Here is a 14015-nt window from a genome sequence, read left to right as displayed (position 1 = left end):
TGGTTCCTGGCGTGACGCCACCGCAGGAGGAGAGGAGAACAAAGCAAAGCTCCACATGACTCTATCTCTGCATTCCGCTGAATCCTCAGCCCTCGGGGGTTCTTGGAGGATGCCCGGCGCAGCTGCACTTTGCAGCTTTATGGAGCAGAGGGCCTTATTCCAACGCCTTCGAGCCGAACACACAGACGGTAAATGCAACAAAGGCTGCACAGAGTGTGCAGTCGCCTAGATTTGACGGAAATGGAGATTAGAGATCATGCGCCGTCTTTGCCCTCAGCATTCGTTCGGCTGCTGGGTAGGCCTGTGCGAGGTGCTTCGGCGAGTGTGCTGACAGCTCTAATCGAGCAGTTGTCCAAAGACCTTGAGTTTCGTACTCTTTCTGAAGAAGGTTTTGAGTTCACGAAAGAGGACAACGCGGACGGGGCGGAAACCGATGGGGTCTCCTCACGTCCGCTGGCGGCGTCTCAGGCTTCTCCGCTGGCGTCCTGCTCAGCTGCCCTGGAAACCGGGCGGTCTGCGGGAGAGGGGGACTGGCGTTGCCGAGCTTCGTGCAGACGCGCAGTTCTCTCCTCGGAGTTCATGTCCCAAGTCAGGGGGCACTTGGATGCCTGCGCCACTGCGGATTCATCTTCTGAGCAGAAGCTTGAACTTGCCGGGGCCCGGCTCGCGTGGAGTTTTCTTCTGCTTCAGGCGGTCTCCGTTTTCTGGGAGAGTGAGAAGGAAAGCACTCCGCAATGGACGCCGGGGCCGTGCGTAGGGGACTTGCTCGGAGGTCGACCTGCAAGCGTGGAAGCTTCTGGAGAGGCAGCTGTTTCTGTGCCGCTGGAAACGCGTCCAGAAGAGGAGGTGGCATTGTCTGCAGGGACCGTGGACGTTGAACTGGTACTGAGTGGTAAGCGGCCTTCGTCTCTGTCAAGAAAACTACGTGACAGGCGGCAGTGGTTCTGTGGAGACGTGCACAGGGGATAACTCTCTTTGGTACGGTGAAAGGATGTGGCTCTCGTTTCCTGAGAGATCTGCCAACCTGAACCTAACGGCAAAACGGACACAGGAATGCATGCCTGCATCCATTTTTCCCCACTCGAGCATGAGCACTCTTTTTTCATGAAAGCTTCCAAGGCTGGCTATTGTCTGGCACGTTTGCATGGGGAAGGTCGCCGTGAGCGAAGGGGCTCATCGTTCACAACGCTGAAGCCTCACGCCTCCACAAGCATCACTGTTCCATGCGTCGCTCTGGTTAACAAGAGCGTCCATGCCACGGGATCTCTGGCAATTGCGCGCGCCTTTTTGTTCGCGATTAAGCACGTGGGAGTCGGATTGCAGCTCTGTGTTGGTGTGTCGGCTTCTGTTGTCTCCAGGTCTTATATCTGGACTTGAAGCTGTATTGACTTGCCCTTCCGCAAGCAGCGTACAACGCTGCACGTGCGTGCAAATGCTAAAGCGACTGCGTGGCGTCATTTGCAAGCACATGTCAGACGGAAGACCTGACAGATGGGGTTCGTCTACCACTCCGCCCACTTCCGCGTTGACCCCTAGCACGACCGCCGCGGGCATGCTGGCTGAACAGACTAGTGAAGACTTTCATTCACGCGTGCTGCGCCGCTTGGCTCGTTCTATTTTCTTTGTGAAGACTCCATCTCTTATCTGCAGCGTAGCCCATTTTGTTGATGCTGCTGCGCGGCCGCCGCCCGGCGAGGGGGTAGTGTGCATGTTGAGCTCGCCTGCTCGGATGCCGCAGGACGTCGTGCATTCGAGACAGAGTGAGGTTGAGCAAATAGAGGCGTACCGGCGGGGCTTGGTCGGCAGTTTGAAACTGATTCTCTCGGTAGTTACCGATGAAGCCGGGGTTCCGGGGGTTCTGCCATATGCGCCCCCGACTGAAAACGTTGACGCAGAGCTCTTGGAACGGATTCTTTTCATTTGTACGCCGCCATCCATGCTGTGGCAACCAGAAGGCTCGCCACGGTCAGCGGACGCGGAGAGGCGCTACGAGCGCTTGTTACCCTCGCGCTTGAGGGGGTACGAACTTGTATTTGGTGACAGAGCGGAAATGGTTCGCGCTTCAAACGTGGCATCTCGCAGCGCGTTGACCCCGAGCCAGCAAAGCATCAGCCCAGAACGTGCCATTCGGGACGCCACGTCGGCTGTGGCTGCTCTAGTCGAAGTAAGTCAGCGTCGCGTTCCGTTGCTACCAGATTCGCTATCGCCTCCAACACCACGCTGACCCAGACTCTGCGACGACGGTCTCATTAGCCGTACGACTGCGCGAAGCCAGTGTTATCCAAAAGAGGACCCGGGGGCATGTTGTTCCATTAGCCCACACTCGGTGACAGCACAACGCTGGGAAAGCGAAGGTGTGCTGTGACAGCCGGCTGTTTCGCGTGACTACTGCGTTCATTATATCAGGCTCTGCTTGCCCCGCTCCAAACTCCTACAAAAGAATGTGAATTGGCGACCACCGAGGAGAGTCTCCCCGTCGCGAAGGCGTGGCAGAATCCAGCAGTCGTCTCCTTGGGTGCTGGTACGTTGGGCGCCTGGACGGCGAACAAGTTACAGACGAACCGCAGATCATAGGTTAGTTCTTAATGTTTCGTGTGAGCGGTTGTGTGCACGGTGTGATCTTGCGCTTTCAGATATTCGTCAAAAGCTGCGACACGCCGTCAGCCCATCGGAGGCCCATTCAACTATGGCAGGGACCCATCATCAGCCCTCCTTGTCGGAGAATAGCCATACGCGGTTGATCTGTAAAACTTGCTCTCTGCTCCTGAGCTGCAAGAAGCTGCCTCCGTCGTTCGATGGATCGACGGGGAAGAGCAGGAGACAGTTGCTGCCCCTTGCGGTCGCCGTCGACGTCGCCTCGGCGCAGACAGGGATCCCGGCAGATTCGTTTCGAGACAAAATCTCTGGTAAGGTTTCCTCGGGGACAACACTGGTGGGCGAGCTAGTGGCTGTGATCCAAGGTTTTTGTCCTCCGAAGTTCTGCTGTGGGACGTGAGTCGAAGGAAACAGGTGGAGCATCGGAGCAGGCAGCTTCTTGCTCGCGCTGAGTGCGTTTTGTGTGTGCCGGTTGGTGTCTATGCCCGACAGGAGCCAAATGCCTTCCACACGGTCTATCCGACGAGAACGTCGTCCGCCATTCGGCTACTGTTATGCGCGGTGCAGCGGAGCCGGGAATAACGCGGCATGCTAAAAACCATGATTTCGAGGCTGACACCCATCTTGGAGATACGAGCGCAATGCTTCTTTGCTTCATGGTTGCGCGGGTCTTCCTAAATCTTCTACGTTCATTAGCGGTAAGGTGAATACATGGAAGCCGCTGCAGTCTACATACCTTTTCGCGCTCTGCTACCATAAAATGTGCTCGTGTTACTGCTCCCCCGGTACTCAGGTTCATGAGGCGGATGAGTATTCGAGATTGACGGTGCCGATTCTTTTGCGCCTTGTTGACATACCACAGCGTAAGCCGCTCACCACAAGCATATAGTACGGTTTTTCTCTTGTGGGCTGAGGAAAGTCAAGACATTCTTGTTGCTTCGTCCTCTCTCTGATCTCTTTTTGTCCAGCTCACATCCGCCGCATAGGATGGACATGTTTCTGCCTTGCCAGCAAGCTCTTGTCTCCATCAGGTCAGCAAATTTACATCGCAAGCGTGAGGCTCCTGAAAGATTATTTGCAGAAGTGTAGTAATTGTCAACACACCCCTAGCTGCTAATAGACTCCCTGCTGCCCAGAGTGTTTCACTCCTCTTCTGTGTTTTCTGTCTGCATCCAGATGCGGCGGCGTTCCGTCCTCCCTTGCTGCGGGTACGTTGTTCCGTTCCTATCAGCTGGAAATACCAGACGGGGCTGAACTGCGAGTGTATCCACTGCGACAATGTTGTTTTGTTTTTGTGGTGCAGGCGATTCACGATGCCTTTCCCGTCTGTAACGAAGTTCCTGGCTGCGTCGATCAGTATCTGTCTGCGGCCATGTCAGCTTTCGAGGCCCTGTTCCCCGACCCCACAGACAATGAGTTTTTGACGGAGTGAGTCAAGGCCTGCAATCAGTGAGCAGCGCGCGGAGTGTTAGCATCCCTATCAAGCGCCGCACAGATGTGTTGAGCTTCTCTCTCCACGTATTCTCTGAACTGTTCTCAGGCTGCAGTTTGTGACCAACATGTGCCTCGTCACGCTCAGTCGGGAGCCTTCATGCCTTGCAAGCTGCCTCCGACATTTCCAGGGCATTGTTAAGCGCGCAAGAAGTGCGGTGACCTATATATCTGCGGAGTTGATGAAGCTTGGAATACGAGCCGTAGAATCGCATTCTCCGGTTGCAGTTATCGAAGGCAAGTATGGAGACGTTCCCGCACTGATCGGAGGAATCACTTCGTTTCCAAGTGTGTCCCAGTTTTACGCCATCCCAGCCTGTGTCACTTCTTTGGCGTTCAGGTGTAGCGCTACTTCGAGAGCTGCTGGCTGCGCTCGGCAACCACGGTATTTGCTTTTTCCAAGATGTTCTGTGCCGACTTGTCATGATTTATATCACGTATATCTCCCCGGTGACAACCAACCAAGATCACTGCCACTGTTTTACGACGCGCGGCAGCAAAGGGAACGTCCTCGCAACTACAGGCACACAGAGGTGGGTTCCGGGTATTTTTCGACCTAGGCCACTAGCTTGTCTATTCAGAAGTCATATGTCCTCTTGTGCTTCTCAGTGATCGCTTCATGTGCTCACTGTCTTGACTGCGACTGTTCGTAGGGTTAGTTTGGAGACAGAGATGACACGGTTAATCAAGGGCATCCGCGCCAATTGTAACGCACAAGAGTACGCCAACATTATTGGATGTGTGCAATGTGGTTGCTCACCGACCACTTCCGTACACAAGGCACCACTATGTCATCATCTCGAACTGTTTAGGGCGTTCTGTTTACGCTCCGCGCAAATTTGACGAGTCATTGCAGTTTCTGCCGATGATGTCTTCGGGCTTCCACGGAGGACATCCTACCCTCTCGGCCGTCTTGTCAGCTGTACTGAGGTTTTCTGTTATATATATAACGTAATTCTCGCTCAACAGAATTCATTTTCCCAGATGCATTGGCGATCTTATGCGACTTGAAACATCTGCAGCATGCGCTGTGTGACGTAAAATCCCCCTGGAAGTTCACGGATCCCTCATGCGCTGATGTGCTGCAACCTCGTCACCGAACGTGACCTACCGGCGATGTTCAGTGACGACAGAAACGTGGCGCATAGTGCACAAACAGCGGGTGCACTACCAATGGATTCCCCATATTCTGTGAAGCCTCACGGCATCGAGTAACAGAATGAAGCCTGCTTTCCGAGAATCCTCACCTAACATTGAACCGATTATGATGACTCCCGAAAGCTGTTGCGATGGATTTAGAGAAAACCAAACCCTAAAAAAGGCTAGGCGTCATTGCTCACCGCATTTGTGACACTCATCAGCGGAGTGTGAAGCGCAGGTGTCACAGACCATACACTGGAGAACGATGAACGGGAAGCTTTGACTTGACTTGCAATAGGGAATACCGCACCCTACCTGTAGTATCCCACTATCAGAGCCAGCGCGAACAGCGTAAACTGCTTGAGCTCCAGTGTATTAAGAGAGACTGGAGGCACGTCATAGATGAAGTGAGAAGCAGTAGATGCTGAAGGGTCTAACCGCCAAGAAGTCCCGCGAACGCAGCGGTGAAGACGAGACACATGGCAAAGAAGACATCAGACGTAACGAACTGGTCGAGCAAAGAAGGTTCCTTCGCATAGACTAAGCGAGGAGATGGCCGCGGCGATGATGCGGGCGGCCGGCGCGGTACGGGCTGCGGCGGACTCCACGCAACTCCTGATGATTCATCACTTCTTCTGCTTTCAACGCGCTTACAGCTTGGCGCAGCACTCACTTCCTTCGTGCACGCAGCACAATGCTTTCGTAACCTCGTCATCCAAATCGATCCGGAAGTTGTCTCCACCACCGAGCTCCTCAAGGAGATTCGACATATTCATGGATAAAAGTTCAGATGCTTGTGCGGGCCTATTCACAATGATATGCAGATACATACATAAATGTATGTTGGTAGTAGCCTACATGTGCGTTTCTATCTGGCTTCTTCCGATAACGGTAACCCCATGTATTTTGGTCTCTCCATCGGTGGGGGAACCCTCGACGTTTCCGCCCCACCCGCTTCGCCTGTCGCCAAATTCCGTCGCCAGGTCAATAATTACTGATCCTGGCCGCATCGCCTCGAGCATATCATTCGAGATCATTTTCGGCGATGGCTTCCCGTGAATGGCTGCAGTGCAGATAATGACATCGACGTTAGGAATCACTTTCGAGAGCATCTGCTTTTGTGCTCTCTCATATGCTTCGCCCATCTCCCTCGCGTAACCGCCTTCCACTTCACCTTCCTCCTCCTGGTGCCAGTTGCGAATGGAAGGGACCGGTGATGATCAGACAGCTATACGGGCCTACAATGTCTACTTTAAGGAACGTTCCGCCGCACGATTCGACCTCCTCCTGTGCCGGCGACCGGACGTCGTAAGCGAATACCTGGGCTCCAAGTCCGTGAGCCGTTGATATGGCCTGCAGTCCTGCAACGCCGGCTCCCAGCACTAGAACCTTTGCCGCGTCAACACGTCCTGGAGGCAAGGGGTCGTCCCTGATGGATCTCGGCAATATTGCTGTCACTGTCCTTACCAGCAGCAGTAATTGACGCTTTGCTAAGCCGAGGCAGCGCATTAAACGCCTCGATCACTGCCCGGTAACCCTGAAGCATTACCCAATCAATAATGACTATGGCTCGTGCCAAAACGCCTGCTGCCCAATGTCACCTGGAGGCCTTGCATTGAAGACCTAAAGAGGCCGTCGATAATGCATCGAACCGTGTCGAAAGTCCTGTATCCGGGGCTTACTTGACGTCAATGTTCTGCGCTCTCGTGATCCTTGGAACTTCGTCGACGGCAAGGACTGCACCGGGGTTTAGTGGCAACACCTGGTGATCACGATCTTCTGCCACATACCGGTTAAGCCTTTAGACGCCATTAGCTCGAGAAGAGGTGCGTTTCTGAGCGTAGCACATCTGATTACTCCTGGTGTGCGGTACCCGTGGGTCGGCATCTTACTGTCCTGGGAAAATGTGGCTGATAAGGACCTTCCCGCGGGGCATACGACGAATGGTGTCTTCTGAGGGGACAGAAAACTTCAGGATGATCTCACTCTTCTGAACCACAGCGTCTGCGTCGGGTACAATCTCCGCGCCCGCTTTCTGTGATTTTTCTCTCTCATCCACGAGGCAACAGAGCAACAAACAGGTACGATACCCGATAACCGTCGTCTGAGAAGCCTGCATCCTTCCCCGCTCCTTCCTGGACGATAACTCTGCAATCGGACATAGATGGCACCGTTGGTGCCCTGAACCAGCTACCGACATTACCTGAAGGCCTGCCTCCGAAGCCGCTTGACAAAACGCGGCGCCATTGGTACCAATGGCGTCCCGTGCCCGTTTGCATCCCTCAAGATGCCCACCGATCTCTTCGGGCTTGGCCACGTTGTAGGTGGCGTCTCCCGTCGCTCTTCCTTCAGCGCTTGCGCCCCGGATTCGAGATCCAGATATGTGTCGCTTTTGCCAACAAATGCTGCTCGCTGGGAGACTCATTTGCGTCTAGGTTCTGCTGCAGATTCAGTTTCTCAACTCACCTGGCTCAAGCAAGCGAATATTGCGGCGGTTGTATCCTTCGCGTTTCCGAAAAGCATTCTTGTATTGTCCAGGAAGAACAGAGGGTTGTCAATTGCTGCATATCCTGGGGCAAGAGACCTCTTCAGCACGACAACACGTTTGGCCTTCCAGACCTCCAGGACCGGCATTCCGTATATCTTTGTGCCAGGTTCCAATGAGGCTGGATTGACGGTATCATTCGCTCCAATAACAAGAACTACATCGTATTCCGTCATCTGCTTGTTAACCTCCGACATTTCTTTCACGACGCGGTATGGAACATCGGCCTCAGCAAGCAGGACGTTCATGTGGCCTGCACAAGATTGTTTTCAGCTGCTCCACCAACCTGTACCCGTTGTCTTTTCCGATACCTGGCATTCTTCCTGCGACTGGATGGATACCAAATTCCACCGCCACTCCCCGAGATAGCAAGATCTAAACGGTATCGGGTCGGCGGTCGTCGCTCGATGAGCCTCTATATCCGTGAGGTTACCTGAGCAATATCGGCGACGTCGGACTGGCATCGGCTCACAGCCATGCCGTAGCCAGGAACAATGAGTACTCTTTTCGCCGCCAGAGCCTCCTCTGCTATCTGACCAACAACCGTGTTCGAATCGGTTGTGGACCATATTTTAAGTGTTGCCTACGGTGTCAGCACTTATTTCCCGTACAGCACCCTGTACTCCAGCTAGACCTTCATCGCCCTCTTCTTCCCACCCTCCCACGATCACGCTCCACAGGTCGCGGTTCATGCCGCGACTTTTGAAAATGAACGTGAAGACGTCTTAGAACGGGCAAGCCGGACTCGCCATCTTACCACATTATATAGGACAGGATCGCACCCGACGACCCGATTAGGGATCCGGCAATAATGAGCAGGTTGTTGTCCAGCATGAAACCACTGCAGCATCATGTGACGCGCGCGACATTATGCTGAGGTATGTGCCTGAGAGCATTACCTCGCTGCCGTGGCGAATCCCGAATACGAATTCAGCATGCTGATGACCACTGGCATGTCGGCGCCTCCTATGGAAGCTACTAGATGGAACCCAAGCCACAGGCTCAGCCCGATCACTGTGTACCTGAGGACGAGGTGAACTTCAGTGTGAGATGTGCCATGTGCAAAACTCAACTGACATGCTAATAAGTTTCGTCGTGGGGTCTGCGGTCACGCAGAAGACAACGCCAACCACCGCTACCGCTGATCCTGTGAGAGCATTGATCGCGTGCCTGCCAGGGATCTTCAGCGCCTTCGGGTCTGCCAGCTCATGAAGCTTAGCAGCAGCAACTACTGCAAACATTGTGCGCGTTCGATAAAACCTGGAGGGGCTAGAAAACCAAACAACTCACGCGAGCCAGTAAAAGTAACAGCTGCAATGAACTCTCCGCCGATGATCTCCACCGGCCGCGCGATGTTCTCGCCGTTGTCGCCTGGCCCTGCGTGAAAATTAGAGATGCCAACCTAATGCGGGAACTTTGGTTTTCGAATGCAGGCCTGTTGGTGGAGAGTTCCGTACCATCATAGCGGCCAAGCCGACAAAGCTATGGAACAGTGCCACAAGCTGTGGCATCTGAACCATGTTGACGTGATGTGCGATGTAAAGCCCCATTGTCGCTGCCGGGGCTACTGTCAGGAGGAACACTGCGTAGTGCGCCCCAAATCCCTCAGTAGAAAATGTGACGAGAATGGCCGCGGCCATGCCTGCAGTGCTGCGACGCATCTATTGTGACGAGCTGCCGAGTCGTGACTTTGGCTCACCCTAAAATGTTGCCGCGCTTCGCTGTGTCTGGTGTGCTCAGTCCACGAAGGCATAGGATGAAACAAACGGCCGAAAATAAGTAAACTGAACCCAGCAGAGTTGGCAACTGCGAAAATGCAGATCTGGTAGGAACCCCTCCTTCCGGATTCTCAGCTCCTGTTGCCCCAGTTCCTCCACCAGTGGTTCCCTCCTTGGAGGGGGGCGCCGCTGCGTCATTTTCGCCGGGTCTGCAGAGGCAAAATCAGGTGACCCCACTTCTTTTAGAAAAGAGGACGGTGATTTCTCTGCCCACCTATTGACGGGAAAGAATTCTGTAGCCGGAAGGACATGCTGCTGGATGGGGCGGGCGGTCAAATCGCTAAACTCGAAACCAGCGCGCACCGTCGTTCCTCCTAGAGTGACGGCGGAGAAAAGTCCCAAAAGAAAAGAATTTGTGAGTGTTACGGTTGCCATCACGGTCGATTCTTGTCAGACTGCATGAAAACAAACTCACCCCTGCCCTGACAGGTCTACGAGAACTGTCTTCTACGATATTACCAGATTATCCTCTGTTGGCCAGGGGTTGTCTCCCCTTAGAAGCCGTGGTGCTGTACAGACACTCAACGAACGACCGCACAGGTGTTGCACCTCCCGCCGTTCATCACCTCTCGATTTGCGCAGTCGCTTCACGAAGGCTGGAAACACGAGAAGATTAGGAAAAAGTGTCGAAAAGTCAGCCGAACATCCGCAGCCTTCAGAAACACTGATTTCAATTAGGAAAAATCTCGACTTTTCCTTGTTCCTCAGTATTATGGGGGTGGCTAGCCCGGGAAGGTCATCGGTCTGCGCAGCGGCGGGCTCGCCTGTGTGGCAGGTCTCAATGGACCTCGTGCTGACCGGTCCGCGGCTTCCTCCTTCGGGAAAAAAGGACCAGTGGCTTTGCACGGTCAGCCTTGCATGCGGACGTTCTGACATGTCCCGAAGGTACATACCTGTTTGTTTTTTACTGACATTTTTTTTCGTAGAGGAAGGTTGCGTCAGCTTTTGTAGCTTCTAGTGACGTCGCTGATGAATCGTTCTCTTCTCACAGTGTCGTATGGTGGTGCGCCCGCTGTCCAATCGGGCCGTCAACCGTGCCGTCTCAAGTTTCGCAAACTACGACGGTTAGAGGGCGACTGGAAAATCTGTTCTGTTGGCGTCAGGTGTATCAGGCCTCGCTCATCGAATTCCTTCCTGTCATTGCAAGTCCAGGTGTCGCTCCCTTGATACACCAGCTGGTGGCAGAGGGGTCGATTGCACCATCCGTCAGAAGCCAGACTTGCCCAGTTAGTGCCCGTGTATTCCCAGCCGCACATGTCCTTCGAGTGGAGCCATTAGATTCGATGGTTACGGTTTCGGCGTAATGCCCCCGTCGCGGGAGTCGTTTTCTACTGCGTGCCCTTGGTCGCCCGACTGAACGGAAGGTCGCTCCTCAGATACGGCAAGCGGCGCTCGTGTCTGGTACAATCGAAATGTTGCAGCACCAGTCTCAGTGGCGCATGCGAACGTCTGCGTGTGGACATTTGGTGATTCAACAGTCGTGAAAAACGCATCCAGGCCACGGGTTGTGTGTAAGGTGACGCTTTCAGTGGGTAGGGAATGTTTGAGGAGGGACTCAGTTTTTAGGCTGTTTAGAGGTACATGAAACGCAGGGACTCTATAGATTCCTCCTATATGAGCTACACAACTTCTATATGAGCTACGTGCCCACCTGGGTGCTTCGTTCATGCTGTTGCTGACACACATTTCAAAGGTGCTCTCAATGCCGCACTTGCAGATTCGCCGGTCTTTCCGGGTCCCAGGTGCTGCTCGCGTTTTTGCCTCATTGACGAAACGGTCGAACGCATCCACTCAGAAGTACAACGCGCCGGAGTGGGACGGAAACCAGAGGTTCAATCATGAATCCCGTCTCTGCGTTCCTGCAGAAGAAGTCGATTGCGAGGCCGGAGGAGAAACTCCTCCCGGGGTGCAGCACATCAATAGACTGACAGGAGTCACGAACAGTGTAGAGGATCCGTCTCCCAAGAGCCCGGGCTCACAGCTGCAGGCTGTCGCAGGAATGGCAGAAAATCACTCAAGCGGAGTTTTGGCGGCGACATCTGCGTCGGCTTTAAAAAGTGAATCAACGGGTCCATTCAGAGATTCTGTAGAAATTGTGCAGCAGGAACGTTCTTCCTCCTCAGTCAAGGGGAAAGCAAGTATTCCATCTGCAGTTGAGACCGACAACCCGTCATTGACGGTAACGCGGCCATCAGGAAAAACTTCATATGGAGGCGAAAGTGCACTTGACGCAATTCGACCATGCCCTACGCGGGTGGCATTCACAGTAAAAGAGCAACGCAGTTTAGAAGGAATTGTCAGACGGAGGCACACAAAGCAGGGACAGTCGCGTGAATCTCGCCGCGCTGCGGCGGCGGGGAAACTGACTAGTAAGAAAGAACGCCCTTATCAGGAGAAGGCTCGTCTTTTCTTGAATGGCGAAGTGTCTGCGGCACTGTTCGTGGAGCTTGGGATCGCGACTTCGTGTAGGAAAGGTTTGAAGAAGGGTTTTTTTAACCAGGATGACTTTTTTGCATATCAATGTGACGAGTGGGGCTTGTACGGCGTGTTCGATGGGCACGGTCCTGGAGGGCATCTGGTGGCAAATTTCGTTCAGTGGCACCTACCAAATATTATACACGAATACATGATCACGAATGATCCTAAAGTGGCACTTTATCGGGCGTTTATTCGAGTGAACGCCATGTTGAAGGACGCCTCTGAGGCTCAGAAATTCGACAGCGCATCAAGTGGGTCAACGGCATCTGTCGTTTTGCACCGAAGAGAGGAGCGCAAGCTCTTCTTCGCCCATGTAGGGGATTCAAGGATTGTACTAGCCAGACGGAACTCTCAGGGGCGACTAGTTGCAGACTGTGTGACGAAGGATCATAAACCGGACGATCCGACAGAACGGGCGAGGATCGAGAGGAACGGAGGAGAGGTTCGGCGCCCTACAGGTCACATTCCTCACCGGGTTTTCTTAAAAGGCAAGAACTATCCGGGGCTTGCCATGTCAAGGTGAGGTCCCCGACCTGCGGCATGCTGCGCTGTGGCCGTCGTATACAATATGTTGCCAGGGACATGACGGCCTGGCTCCAGATCCCCAGACTTTCCAGTGCATGTGCTTGTCCCACGTTGTACAGATCTATCGGCGACTCCATGGGTCACTGCGCCGGGGTTACGCCAGAGCCCGATGTGTCCGATTTCGACCTGCTCGAGGATCGTGACGAAGTGGTGATAATGTGTACGGACGGAGTATGGGAGTTCATAACCCCTGACGAAGTCGTAGAGATAGTCAGCCGCTATAGCATATACCAGGTACGCCCGGGATCATCTGTAAACATCTTTTTAGTTCATCGTTGTAACCCGTGTCGACTCTGAGCAATGCCAGCAAGACCAGGCTGTTCTGCGTGTGTTTGCCACGTAACAACAGGCAGACGAGGCTGCTCAAGAGCTCAGTCGGGAAGCATGGAGACGATGGCTGGAACAGGACGGACATTCGGTGGATGACATTACAGTTCAGATTATTCATCTCTTCCCTCCAGCCCAGGACAAGGACTCGCGCATACATGCGCATTAGTGTGACGTCCGTGCGCAGTACTCACGTCGTTGCATTGACGTATCACTGGGGAGAATGTGTGATGTGGCCGATCGGGCGGTTTCGTTTTGATTGCAGGTTTTCCTGAGCGAAGTGTATACGGTGTCTGCAGTTACTAAGCCCGCTTCCTTAAACATCAATTTCTCGCTGTCTTGAAACTTCCGATTTTGGGGAAGTGTATGCATGGCGGTAGTAGGAGTTCAGTGAGTCGTTCATCGTACTGTCGCTTTGCTTGTAACACGGCGATTGCCCGTTTATTAATGCGGTCTTTTTCCTTCGTGTGGAAGTGGCAAGTAGCAGAAGAAAATAGTTGAAAGGTCTTGGACATGCACGTGTTTTTTTTCTGAATGCAGTTTCACCGCAAGGGAAGCCGTCTATCAGTCCTCATCACACGCCTCTAGTCTTCAACTGCAGACGGGGAGACACGAGCCTACGAGGCGGGAGTCACTCGCCGTAGTGGAGGTTTGCCGCGGGCGGGAGGCAGAGCCGAGTGAAAATGCGTGTAGTTGTGGGTTGAGTAAAGGTTCGAGCATCTCTAGCGACAGCTCTATGAATATATCTGCTGTTTCGGTCTCCGCCGCTCTAGCACGCCTTAGAGATCCGCGTCTTCAGAGGTAGTTCGGCCATCCTGCCTGCTATGCAATATTGAATGATACCTCGATCGACTTGAGTTTGCTCACAAAAAGCCGATCTCTTTTCTGCAACGCTCAGTCTTCACGGTATTTTCGGAAAGATTTCAGGGCACTAATTGTAGCAAAAAATCTACTGCAGCCTCCCAGAGCCGCATGCTGATATGAGGAAGCTGGTAACGAATGCCGGCTCATGTCATCACGGGCAGCTCCACCGCACAGAGTTCGTCTTGCTTGGAAGATAGTCGTCCGGCGGCTCA

General features: G+C 53.6%; 3 protein-coding genes across 3 annotated transcripts; 2 read left to right on the top strand and 1 right to left on the bottom strand.

Annotated features, from left to right (window-relative positions):
- Positions 1-240: 240 nt before the first annotated feature.
- Positions 241-4723, top strand: BESB_044660 (uncharacterized protein; the record flags this gene model as incomplete). Its single annotated transcript, XM_029362917.1, has 12 exons — positions 241-892; positions 1359-2164; positions 2407-2521; positions 2634-2906; positions 3088-3293; positions 3389-3458; positions 3564-3626; positions 3772-3803; positions 3899-4023; positions 4136-4323; positions 4427-4619; positions 4696-4723. The coding sequence occupies 12 exons, from the start codon at positions 241-243 to the stop codon at positions 4721-4723; spliced, it is 2751 nt and encodes a 916-aa protein (XP_029220283.1).
- A 361-nt stretch (positions 4724-5084) lies between these two features.
- On the bottom strand, positions 5085-9524 carry BESB_044650 (transhydrogenase; the record flags this gene model as incomplete). Its single annotated transcript, XM_029362916.1, has 25 exons — positions 5085-5134; positions 5198-5275; positions 5334-5367; positions 5427-5481; positions 5542-5611; positions 5665-5841; positions 5900-6030; positions 6085-6410; positions 6469-6635; positions 6694-6763; positions 6828-6849; positions 6909-6963; positions 7017-7060; positions 7119-7261; positions 7317-7374; positions 7430-7638; positions 7693-8024; positions 8083-8146; positions 8205-8303; positions 8359-8470; positions 8529-8612; positions 8671-8793; positions 8849-9002; positions 9062-9173; positions 9471-9524. The coding sequence occupies 25 exons, from the start codon at positions 9522-9524 to the stop codon at positions 5085-5087; spliced, it is 2823 nt and encodes a 940-aa protein (XP_029220282.1).
- Positions 9525-11251: 1727 nt separating this feature from the next.
- On the top strand, positions 11252-13108 carry BESB_044640 (putative PP2C; the record flags this gene model as incomplete). Its single annotated transcript, XM_029362915.1, has 3 exons — positions 11252-12546; positions 12672-12846; positions 12962-13108. 3 exons carry the CDS (start codon positions 11252-11254, stop codon positions 13106-13108), a joined length of 1617 nt encoding a protein of 538 aa, XP_029220281.1.
- Between the last annotated feature and the right edge of the window lie 907 nt (positions 13109-14015).

Source organism: Besnoitia besnoiti, chromosome III (assembly GCF_002563875.1).
Source record: "Besnoitia besnoiti strain Bb-Ger1 chromosome III, whole genome shotgun sequence".
NCBI lineage: Eukaryota > Apicomplexa > Conoidasida > Eucoccidiorida > Sarcocystidae > Besnoitia > Besnoitia besnoiti.
The sequence above is the reverse complement of the archived record's forward strand: the minus strand, read 5'-3'. Positions and strand labels throughout refer to the sequence as shown.